Raw genomic sequence first — 11,107 nt, 5'->3', positions numbered from 1 at the left:
GGAAAATGGCGGCGCCCATGAGCAGGGGGAGCCGCGGCCCCGAGCCCGGCGCGGCTCCCTACGGGAACTTCCCGAATTATTCCCGGTTCCACCCGCCCGAGGGCCGCGTCAGCCTCCTGCCCCAAGGGCTCCTGCGCAGCCTCTTCCCCGCGGCCACCCGCCCGCTGCTCGGGCTCGACGTGGGCTGCAACTCCGGGGTGAGGGGGCGGCACGCGGGCGGGTTTGGGGCGCCTTGGGGGGACGGCGTGGGGCCAACTGGGGAGGCACCAGTTTGGGGTGTTGGGGGCACCGGGGCAGACTGGGAAACCCTGGTGTGGGGTACTGGGGAATATTGTGAGGCGCTGGTGGGGGGCACTGGGACACACTGGGAGCCCCCTGGTACTGGGGGCACTGGGACAGAGTGGGGAGGTCCTGGTGGGGGGCACTGGGGGACAATCCAGCCCATGGAAAAGGCTCGGGATGAGGCACTGGTCTGCGGTGGTGCAGACTGGGAACACAGGTGGGCAACGAAGGAGGAGGGCAATGGGACAAACTGGGAATACTGGAAAAGGCCGGGGTCCGGGGGAGGCAGATGGGAACGGTGGGGGGGCCGTGGTGGGGAGTGCTGGGAGCACTGGGGGAGCTGGGGAGGACTGGGGCAGGCAGTGCCGAGGGTGTTGGAACTGGGACTGGGACCACTGGGGAGAAGCTGTGCTGGATCTGTTAAATTCCTCTAGGGATGGGGAGTGCTCCCCTGCCCTGGACACCCTGGGCCAGGGCTGGACAGCCCTTTCCATGAGGAATTTCCCCTAAAACCGAACCTAAACCTCCCCTGGAATCCGCTTCCTCTCCTCCTGTTCCCCAGGAGCGCATCCCGACCCCTCCTGGCTCCACCTCCTGTCCAGGCTGGAGAGCGAGGAGGTCCCACGTGAGACCCCCAGCTCCCTCGGGAGTGTTCCAGCTCCTTCTGGTGCTCCAGCCCTTTCCCAGCTCCATTCCCAGCTCCAGACACATTCCAGTCCCTCCGAGTCCTGCCCTGGGACCCCCAAACTGCAATTCCCCCTGAGGCATTCCCTAAAGGACAGCTCCAGCTCCCTTTTTCCAGGTGAGCCTGTGGAGCAGGTCAGCGGGATGCACATTCCCAGCCTGTCCTGTGCCTGCGGCTCCAGGAGCTCCATGGAATCTCCTGTAATTAAGGATGAATCCCCTTCCCATCAGTATGCACTGTGGAAAGACATTCCAGGCTGGGGACCCTGGAATTCCGGGGGCTTGGAGCCACCTGCTCTGGTGGAAGGTGTCCCATGGCAGGGGTGGAAGGGGATGAGCTGGCTCCCTCCAGCCCGGAGCATTCCATGCTTCCCTGGTTTTTGCAGCAGGCCTGAGGTCGGGGGGGGGGGGGGGGGTCCAGGCTCCACCCCAGCTGCTCGGGGCTCCCAGGATGGATCTTTTGCTGATCTTGGTCAGATTTTCCTTTGGGAACCCACGGAGAGGAAGCTCCGGGGAGGTGCCCTGAATCGCCCTTTTCCTCCCGCAGGAGCTCAGTGTGGCTCTGTACCAGCACCTCGTGGGGCTCCAGCAGAGCGATTCCAGCGGGAAGGAGCTGAACCTGCTGTGCTGTGACATCGACCCCGAGCTGATCCGGAGGGCCCAGCAGAGCAGCCCCTTCCCTGCATCCATCTCCTTTGCCAGCCTGGACATCATGGACTCCGGGGCCAGGGAAGCCTTCCTGAGCTCCTACCTGGAGCGCTTCGGCCGCTCCTCCTTCGACATCGGCTTCTGCATGTCCGTGACCATGTGGATCCACCTGAACCACGGGGACAGGGGCCTGCTGGAATTCCTGGCCCTTCTGGCCTCGCTGTGCACCTTCCTGCTGGTGGAGCCGCAGCCCTGGAAGTGCTACCGGGCGGCCGCGCGCCGGCTCCGGAGGCTGGGCCGGGCCGACTTCGAGCACTTCCGATCCCTGCGGATCAACGGGGACATGGCCGAGAGCGTCACCCGCATCCTGACGCAGGAATGCGCCATGGAGCTCGTCTGCTCCTTCGGCAGCACCAGCTGGGACAGGAGCCTGCTGCTCTTCAGATCCACCAGCGCCCACGCCGAGGGCTCCGACCGAGCAGGGGCCTCGCACATCCCTGGATTGCTGGGCAAGGAGGCGGAGCTGGGAATTCCTGAATCCCCGCTGGGACCAGAGCTTGACCTCCCTTGGGAATCTGAGGCAAGGAGTGTCTGTGACTGATTTTTGGGGACAGTTTTAACCAATTTTGTGGGGTCTGAGGTGGTTCAAGGAAGTGCTCCTGCAATCCAAGTTCCTACATGTGCTTTCCATGTGTATCAAGAATATTCCCTGGAATAACAGGGAACATGCCCAAGGGAATGTAGAATGTCCTGACTGGAACGGCCTCACAAGGATCCTCGTGTCCAGCTCCCGGCCCTGCACAAGACATCCCAAAAAAATCCCACTAATCCCAAAATCCTGATGCCCACGTTGTCCAAACATTCCCAGACCTCCAGAATCATGGAATATCCAGAGCTGAAAGGGACCTGTGGGGATCACAGAGTTATGGAACATCTGGAGTTGGAAGGACCCACTGGATCATCGAGTCCAACTCCTGGCCCTGCACAGGACACCCCAAAATCCCACCCTGTGCCTGAGTGTTATCCAAGCACGCCCTGGCCTCCAGAATTATGGAATAATCACAGTCGGAAGGGACCCCCACCATCATCAACTCCAACTCCTGGCCCAGGACAGCCCAAAAGTCCCACTGATCTCAAAATCCCAGCACCCCCAGCTTTGGCCTCTCGGGGCTGTGACCATTCCCTGGGAAGCTGTTCCAGTGCCTGACCACCCTCTGGATGAGGAACCTCTCCTAAAATCCACCCAAAAAATCCCCCAGGACATGGGTGAGGCACCTGCAGGACAATCCCCCCCCCCCCTGGACCCAGCCCCTGGCTCAACTCTCCGAGGACAGGGGTTCATCCCTAACGGTGAGTGCTTCTGGGAATAACAAGCTTGGAATAAAAAGCACTGAATTTTATCCTAAATTCCGTGTTGGGGTTTTTAATCCTGTTTTCATCCCCGTTCCTTTCAGCGCCTGAGCGGTGCCAGGGCGCTGAGCTGGGAATTGTGTTGTACTTCCCGTTTTCCTTGCTCCAGTGGGAGCGAGCGAGGGAAGCCCGGGGGTGTCCCGAGCCTTGTTCGGGGTGAGCTCCGTCCCAGAGGGAGAGGAGAGGCAGCTCCAGGAGGTGGTGCTGCTGTGTCGCTGTTCCCGCCCGGCCGAGCAGGGACCTGGGAAACCTCGGTGGATTTGTCCTTACGGGGAATTCCTTGATTCCTCCTGCAGGGAGAGGGCAGGGGGAAAAGCAAATGTGTGGATCAGCCTGGAGAAGGGAAGAGAAGGGAAACCTTGGAGCCCTTTCCAGTGCCTAAAGGGGCTCCAGGAGAGCTGGAGAGGGACTGGGGACAAGGGATGGAGGGACAGGACACAGGGAATGGCTTCCTGAGGGCAGGGATGGATGGGATATTGGGAAGGAATTGTTCCCTGGGAGGGTGGGGAGGGGCTGGAATGGATTTCCCAGAGCAGCTGGGGCTGCCCCTGGATCCCTGGCAGTGCCCAAGGCCAGGCTGGACATTGGGGCTTGGAGCAGCCTGGGGCAGTGGGAGGTGTCCCTGCCCATGGGATGGGATGGGATGGGATGGGATGGGATGGGATGGGATGGGATGGGATGGGATGGGATGGATTTGAGGGTCCCTTCCCACCCAGCCATTCCAGGATTCCCTGTGGTTCAGGATGCTGAGCAGAGTCGCAGGAGGACTTTGAGGCCCTTCCCATAAACGCAACTTCCACGGGGATCCTGCAGCTCCTCCAGCACGGGAATCCCTTTGGGAACGGAGCAGCTCCTGCCGTTCCAGGAGCTCTGGGAAGCTCTGCTGCCTCCAGGGCTGTCGCTCCTGCCGTGTTTTCCTCCCCTTTCCTCCTGCCCGGCTGCTCTTTCCCAGCCGTGCTGCTGGAGGCGCTGCAGGATCGCGCATCCCACACCCTTCCCCCCCCAGGAATGTTTCCCTTCCCTTGTGTCAATATTTGGTGCTGTTTTCTTTCACCTTTGAAATATTTCTGAGCTAAGCCTGGCCCTGTCCCTGCTCCCAGTTAAACGGGGAAAGAATTCCTGCCTTTCTTATTCCTTTGGGAATTTTTATGCTTCCCTGGGAAAAAATTCTAGGAAGAGTTGCTAGGAAGGTGCATCCCAAATTGTCCCTGCCCCTGCTGGAAGGATCTTTTCCTTCAGAGAGACTCTGGTTCCTGTTCCTCACTCACTGGGGATCCCCCTGGGATGTGCCTGGAGAATTCTCCTGGGCTGCTGCTCGAGGGAGGAGTGTGGGTTGGAGTTGGTAATTCCCATTTTTCTGTTTTTTCCGTGCTGTCCATGCCTGGGGTGTCTGTAAGAGCCCAATGGCTCCTTATCTCTCACTCCTGGACTTTGGAATCGCTGATGTGGCTCTGTCCCAGCAGCTCAGGAATGGCCCAACTCCAGAATTCCCTCTGCTTGGCTTTGGCACAGCCAAATCCTTTGGATTTCGCCACAAATATGGCTCAGAATGGTCAAAACAAATCCCTGTGCTCAGCCTGGAGAAAAGGAGGCTCTGGGGGGACTCTCTCCCTCTCCTGAATTCCCTGACAGGGTGGAGCCAGGGGGATTTGGGATCTGCTACCAGGGAACAAGGGAAAAAGCCTCAAGTTGCACCAGGGGAGGTTTAGGTTTAGGAATTGAGAAAATTCCTTCCTGGAAAGGGTTGTAAAGCACTGGAAGGGGCTGCCCAAGGCACCATCCCGGGCAGGGTCCAAGGAAAGTGTGGATGTGGCACCTGGGGGCATGGTCAGGGTGGCCTTGGCCGTGCTGGGTTGATGGTTGGACTCGATCATCTCTGAGGGCTTTTCCAACCTGAACAATTCCGTGTGTCTGTGATCCTGGGATATTACAGAGCTCAAAATGGAGCCAGTCCTTCAGCAAGGAGAAAGCAAAATCACTTTCATTTTCCTTTCAGCTCCGTGCTCCTGCTGTCCAGGAAGGTGCTGGGACAGGAGAGGTGGGAACAGCTCTGGGATACAGCAATGGGAGAGCCTGGAAGAGACCCCATGGATCCCACTGCAGTAAGGATCTGGGGAATTCTGTCTGGTTTTAACACTCTGCATTTCCCATGTGCCTAAAATGTGTTCCCAGTTTTCCTGAGGGTGGGACAGAGGGAAATTCCAGCTGGGGGTTAAACCCATGTCTGCTCCTGGGACAGCGGCAAAGCTCTGGGTGTTCTCATGGAGAAGAAATGGCCATGGAGAAATGGAGATCCTGGAGCCAGGGAAGGGTTTGGGAGGGAAGGGACCTAAATATTATCCCATCCCACCCCTGCCATGGCAGGGACACCTCCCACTGTCCCAGGCTGCTCCAAGCCCCGTCCAGCCTGGCCCTGGACACTTGCAGGGACTGGGCAGCCACAGGGAAATCCATTCCAGGCCCTCCTCACCCTCACAGTGTGGAATTCCTGCCCAATCTCCCATCCAGCCCTGCCCTCTGGCAGTGGGAAGCCATTCCCTGTGTCCTGTCCCTCCATCCCTTGTCCCCAGTCCCTCTGCAGCTCTTCTGGAGCCCCTTCAGGCCCTGCAAGGGGCTCTGAGCTCTCCCTGGATCCTTTTCCTATCCAGCCTGATGCACCCTGACCCCATCCCACCCCAGCCATGGCAGGGACACCTCCCACTGTCCCAGGCTGCTCCCAGCCCCATCCAGCCTGGCCCTGGGCACTGCCAGGGATCCAGGGGCAGCCAGAGCTGCTCTGGACAACCTGACTCGGTTTCTTTGAGGGACTCCTGGGCTTGGTGACCCTGGTAGGACTCAGGACACCTGGAGCAGGCCAGGAGAGGGATGTCCCTGATCCCAGGCTGGGCCAGCCAGGGGTGGTTGCTGCTGCTGGGGGAGCTGGAGCTGCCCTGGGAGTGCAGAGCTGCCCCTGCTCCCCTGGAGCACCTGGCCGTGCCTGGGGAGCTCCCGAGCTCTGGCATCATTCCCGGGCTCCAGCCCACTTCATCTCAGCTTTTCCATCCCCAGAATGGGTTTGATTCCGTGATGGGGAATCTCGGCTCTGTGACTGCACAGCACTTCTGGGAAGGAAAAGCTGAGCAGCTGAGCTGGACCCTGGGCTCAGAGCTGTGCCCTGTTCCCAATATTCCCTGCAGGGATTAATTAGTGCCCCGCAAGGTGCTGGGCTCATTATGCCTCCCCTGCTGTGGGAGGTCCCTCTGCCCTTCCTGGCATGGAAGAACCAAGGCAGGGGAGCTCAAGCATCAAAATTCAGATGTTGGAGCTTCCACTTTCGAGGTGGTTCTGCAGGTGCCTCCAGCCCTTGGAGGAAGCTGGATTGGGCTGGAGTCAGTGAGATCCTTTTTTATTTTTATTTTGTATTTCTCCTTACTGTCACTCCTGTGACACTCAGTGTCACTTCCCCTAAGGGACACTTTGCTGTCTCCCAGATTCCTGTGCTGGGTGAGCACAAAGGACACATTCCCAGGGAAAAATGGAGTGTGGAACTGGAGAGTGGCCAGAGGAAACCACCTGAGAGCACCAAATGTCCTGGGGCTGCTCCCTTCAGCATGCAGAGCCTCCTGACAAAGCTGGAGAGGGAGCCCCCGTCCCTGGATGTGGCACCTGGGGACGTGCTCGGGGGTGGCTTTGGCCGTGCTGGGGGATGGTTGGACTCCATGATCTCAGAGGGCTTTTCCAGCCTGAGCCATTCCGTGATCCTGTGATCACTGTCCCATTTCCATGGCTGCTTTTCCTGAGCCCTTGGAGCAGAAGGGATTCTTCAGACTCCTCAGCTCAGCTGTGATTCCTTCCCATTCCCCCATCCCTGGCCCTGGGAGGGATGAATCCCCCACAGCCCCTTTTCCAGAGCTCATCCAGGTTTTCATTCTCTACTTCCCAGATTTAGCACATGTAGAAGTTTCTGTGAGTTCCCCCTTCCTAGACTCGGCTTGGGCTTCAGCAAATGGAATTGCATTTCCTCAGAGGGAATCTCCAAAGCAGATCCACGTCCGATCCATAAAAGGCTTTCCTGGAGAGCTGGTTCAGCTGTGTTTGGCTTTGATGCTGAGGGATGGGCAGCTCCCACCCCTGGGAATTCCTGCCTGGGAAAACGAAGGATAATTCTGTCAATGTTGAATCATGGCTGCCGCATTCCTGGCAGTGCCCAAGGCCAGGCTGGACAGGGCTTGGAGCAGCCTGGGACAGTGGGAGAGTCCCTGCCATGGCAGGGGTGGCACTGGATGGGCTCTAATGTCCCTTCCCAGCCAGGGCATTCCATGATTTCTAACTGGGGACATGGCAAAAAGTGGATTAATTCAACTTCCAGTTTAATCCGAGCAGCCCAGGAGTGGAGGGACCCACTTCAGGAGCCAGAGCTGGCAGCAGCTTCCTGGGCCCAGGAACTTGTCCCTGCAGATCCCAGGTTTGGATTTCCTTGCCTCAGCTCAGGGCAGGTTCCTTCTTGCTCCTCCTGTCACTTTGGAATTACAGGAGAAAAGGGAGAGGTGGCAACCTGTGGAAATCTGGGAATCTGATTCTGGAGAGCTGGGAAAAGAGCAGTCCCAGCCTAGACACACTTTGGGAGTCTGGCTTTTCCCTCCCAGTGTCACCAGTTCTGGGGCAAATGTTGGACTGGGGAGAGGTGAACTGGGGAGGGAGCAGAGCCCTGGGGGGATCTTGGTGGGAAAACCAAGCACAAATCCAAGGGTGAGTCTGGGGTCACTCGGGACATTTGTCCAGAGCAGCTGGGGCTGCCCCTGGATCCCTGGCAGTGCCCAAGGCCAGGCTGGACGGGGCTGGGAGCAGCCTGGGACAGTGGGAGCTGTCCCTGCCCATGGCAGGGGTGGGATGGGATGGATTTGAGGGTCCCTTTGCACCCAGACCATTCTGGGATTCCCTGACGTGCTGCGGGCAGGGCCTGCTCCGCTGGGCTGCAAACAGGGAGAGTTTGGCTGTTCCATCCTTGGGCTGTCATTCTGGACGTGGAAGTGCCTTGGCCATGAACCCTCAGGTTTAATTCCAGGTGGGAAGGGTTCCTTGGAGTCTCCAAGGCTTTGTTTCAGCCTCCCTGGTCCTGCTGGAGAAGCTGGCACCTTGTGGAAGCTTCTCACTGGGCTCCCCTCTTTGGGATTTCGTTTCAACACCTCAGGTTTCCCATTTCATTCACTTATGGAACAAACTGAGGGAAAACTTTGTTTCCCCCTTGGCACAGAAGTCCCTTGGATCATCATGGACATAGTCTTTGCCACTGCCTGGATCCCTGGCAGTGCCCAAGGCCAGGCTGGACAGGGCTGGGAGGAGCCTGGGATAGAGGGAGGTGTCCCTGCCCATGGCAGGGGTGGCACTGGATGGGCTTTAATGTCCCTTCCCTCCCAAACCATTCCATGGCTCTTAACTCGGGCTCAAGTTCCTTGGAATGAGTTACTTTGGAGCGTCCTTGTTCCCTTAGAGCTGGACCCACTGGAAGGGGCTGGAGTTGTGATCCGGGGTGGGGATCTGCTTCCAGGGAATATAAAATGCTCTCAGACCTTATCTCTTCTGACCAGACAACCCCAGTTCAATCAGGATCATAAAATGCTTCTTATCAGCTCCCTGGAATTTTATCCTGATGTTTAATGAAGCCGCTCCGTCCTTGGATCCTCCCCGGAGCGACGTAGCCGGTTTTATTGGGAGTGAGAAAGTTCCGAGGTCAGAGCTGTCTAAAGTGGAGTGGGGCCCTGCTGTGGAGCAGGGAGGCTCCGGAGGGATCTGATCCCGTTTCCATGGCAGGACACACATGGGATCAGTGATTGAACCGCCAGCATGTGGTGGGGCAGGGATCAGACCCTGTGGGACGGGATGCTCCAGGATCCCAGAGTGACCCCTTCTGCTGGACTGGGGTTGTGATTCCTGCGTCTTCCCCGGGAAGGACAGGGGAGCTGATGCTGAGAGGCCCCTCTGTGTCCCTCGCTGTCCCTGCTCCGCCCCGGGGTCAGTCCCAGCCTCTGGAAGCTGCTGAGCTGCAGCTTTGTTCCCGCAGGAATCCGGCAGCAGTCGTGCTGGAACAGGCCCTGCTGCCAGGCTGACACATCAAAGCAGCTCCCTGGATCCTGCAGGGATCAAACGGAGCGAGCAGGGAGGGAGCAGGGAGGCTCCCAGACCTGCCAGCCCTGGGATGGCTCAGCTCTGTCTCCTCATCTCCATTAACGCCGGGAACATCCCTGCTGGACACCCCTGCTCCAGGCACTCCCAGCTTGGCTTCAGAGGCTGGAGCCAGGCTGGGAGAGCTGGGGGTGTTCACCTCACTCCAGGAAGACCTTGGAGCCCCTTCCAGTGCCTAAAGTGGCTCCAGGAGAGCTGGAGAGGGACTTGGGAGAAGGGATGGAGGGACAGGACACAGGGAATGGCTTCCTGAGGGCAGGGTTGGATGGGATATTGGGCAGGAATTGTTCCCTGGGAGGGTGGGCAGGGGCTGGAATGGATTTCCCAGAGCAGCTGGGGCTGCCCCTGGATCCCTGGCAGTGCCCAAGGCCAGGCTGGACAAGGCTGGGAGGAACCTGGGACAGTGGGAGGTGTCCCTGCCCTGGCAGGGGTGGTACTGGAGGGGCTTTAAGGTCCCTTCCCTCCGAAACCATTCCATGGATCTGTGTGAGATGGTGCTGGGAAAAGCTCTGTGAAGGGGCTGCCGTGAGGGAAGAGATCCTTGCTGGCATTTTGGGCAGAATTCCCATTCCCTGGGTGAGAAGAACAGGCAGGAGGGTGAAGGTTTAATGGGAAAAACCCCTCTGATCCAGCCAGTCTTGGTGTCCCCTCAGAGCAGGTGGCACAGCCTGAGCCAGGAATCATGGAATGTACAGGTTGGAAAAGCCCTTGGAGATCATCAAGTCCAACTCAGCACCACCAAGGTCAGCCCTGACCATGTCCCCAGGGGCCACATCCACACATTTATTGGACACTTTCAGGATGGGGACTCTGCCCCTGCCCTGGGCAGCCATGCCAGGGCTGGACACCCCTTTCATGAAGGATTTTTCCCAAATCTCTAATAAATGGATACAAATGTGGGATATCTCCCCCAAAGGCCCCGTGTCCACCCGGAGAAGGTCCATCCCCTCGGGCAGGAACGTCCCCTGTAGCTCTGCCCATGGGGTGGCCCCTGCATGGACACCAGGGAGTCTGGAAGGTGTGAGGGCTCCTCTGGAATGTGTGGTGGCTGCTGCCCAGGGCTCGTGGATCTCCTGGCAATGACTTGCGGGAGTGACCGCTGTGTTTTCTGCCTGGGCATTCCCAGCCTGACCAGTGCCAGCTCCTGGTGGATAACTGGGGCAGATCCCGAAGGATTTCCTGTCCCCAACCCCTGGACCTGCAGCACGTTCCTCGGGTGGGGCTTTTCCTCCACACTTGCCCCCTTGCTGGCACAGGGGGGGGCTCAGTCCTTGCCTCAGAATTCCCACAGGATGAGCCCCTAAGAGCTGCCTTTGGTTCGCCCCAATCCCACTGTGGATCCCGACTGTTGTCAGCCTTGTCCTTGGATCCGGGCAGCCACGGGGACCTGGGAAGGCCCCACTTCCACCTGGGGGGCTTCTGGTTTGCCTTCTTCCAGGACAGCTTGCTCAGTGCTCAGGACAGCTGGGAAAGGTGTCCAGGTTTCCATGGAAAAGCAGGAGAGAGCAGAGGGGCTGCACCTGGGAGCACAGGAATGTGCAGGGAAGGTTGGAGTGGAAAAGGCTGGAGGGCGCAGTGAGAGGGAACAGGGATCCCATGGGAGCTGCTTTGGAAAGGAGGGAGGGGGGAAAGGAGAGTGCCTGGATGAGAACTGGGAATGAAATGACACATTCCTGGAGGATCTCCTGAGCTTTGAGTGTGGTTTGGGAATCAGACGTTCCTGCAGTACCTCCTGGGCCTTGGTGTCATGAGCTCCATTCCATCCTCCCGAGGACTGAGGCCGAAGTGGGAATCTCACCCGAGCCTGGCCAGCTGTGGATGAGGCTTGGGAACGGAGTCGGGCGTTCCAGGGGTTCCTGCTGGCCATGCCTGCCCAGCTCCCTTCTCCGGAGAGCTGGGTGCTGGGGGTGGGATCTCCTCA

The 11,107-nt window shown here is 58.8% G+C and overlaps 1 protein-coding gene across 1 annotated transcript; it reads left to right on the top strand.

Moving 5' to 3' along the window:
• Nucleotides 1–2,973, top strand: BCDIN3D (BCDIN3 domain containing RNA methyltransferase). The gene is made up of 2 exons (XM_082299180.1): nt 1–197; nt 1,514–2,973. Exons 1-2 carry the CDS (start codon nt 6–8, stop codon nt 2,213–2,215), a joined length of 894 nt encoding a protein of 297 aa, XP_082155306.1. The 5' UTR covers nt 1–5; the 3' UTR covers nt 2,216–2,973.
• Nucleotides 2,974–11,107: the final 8,134 nt, after the last annotated feature.

This window comes from Coloeus monedula (genome assembly GCF_965178545.1).
Source record: "Coloeus monedula genome assembly, chromosome: 30".
Classification (NCBI taxonomy): domain Eukaryota; kingdom Metazoa; phylum Chordata; class Aves; order Passeriformes; family Corvidae; genus Coloeus; species Coloeus monedula.
This window is presented reverse-complemented; position numbering and strand designations above follow the sequence as displayed.

Bases quoted from the DNA above. Each gene is read 5' to 3' on its own strand.
- BCDIN3D (XM_082299180.1), top strand. From the start codon at position 6: ATGGCGGCGCCCATGAGCAGGGGGAGCCGCGGCCCCGAGCCCGGCGCG. The intron at 198-1,513 runs GTGAGGGGGCGG...TTCCTCCCGCAG, and splicing joins ACGTGGGCTGCAACTCCGGG to GAGCTCAGTGTGGCTCTGTA.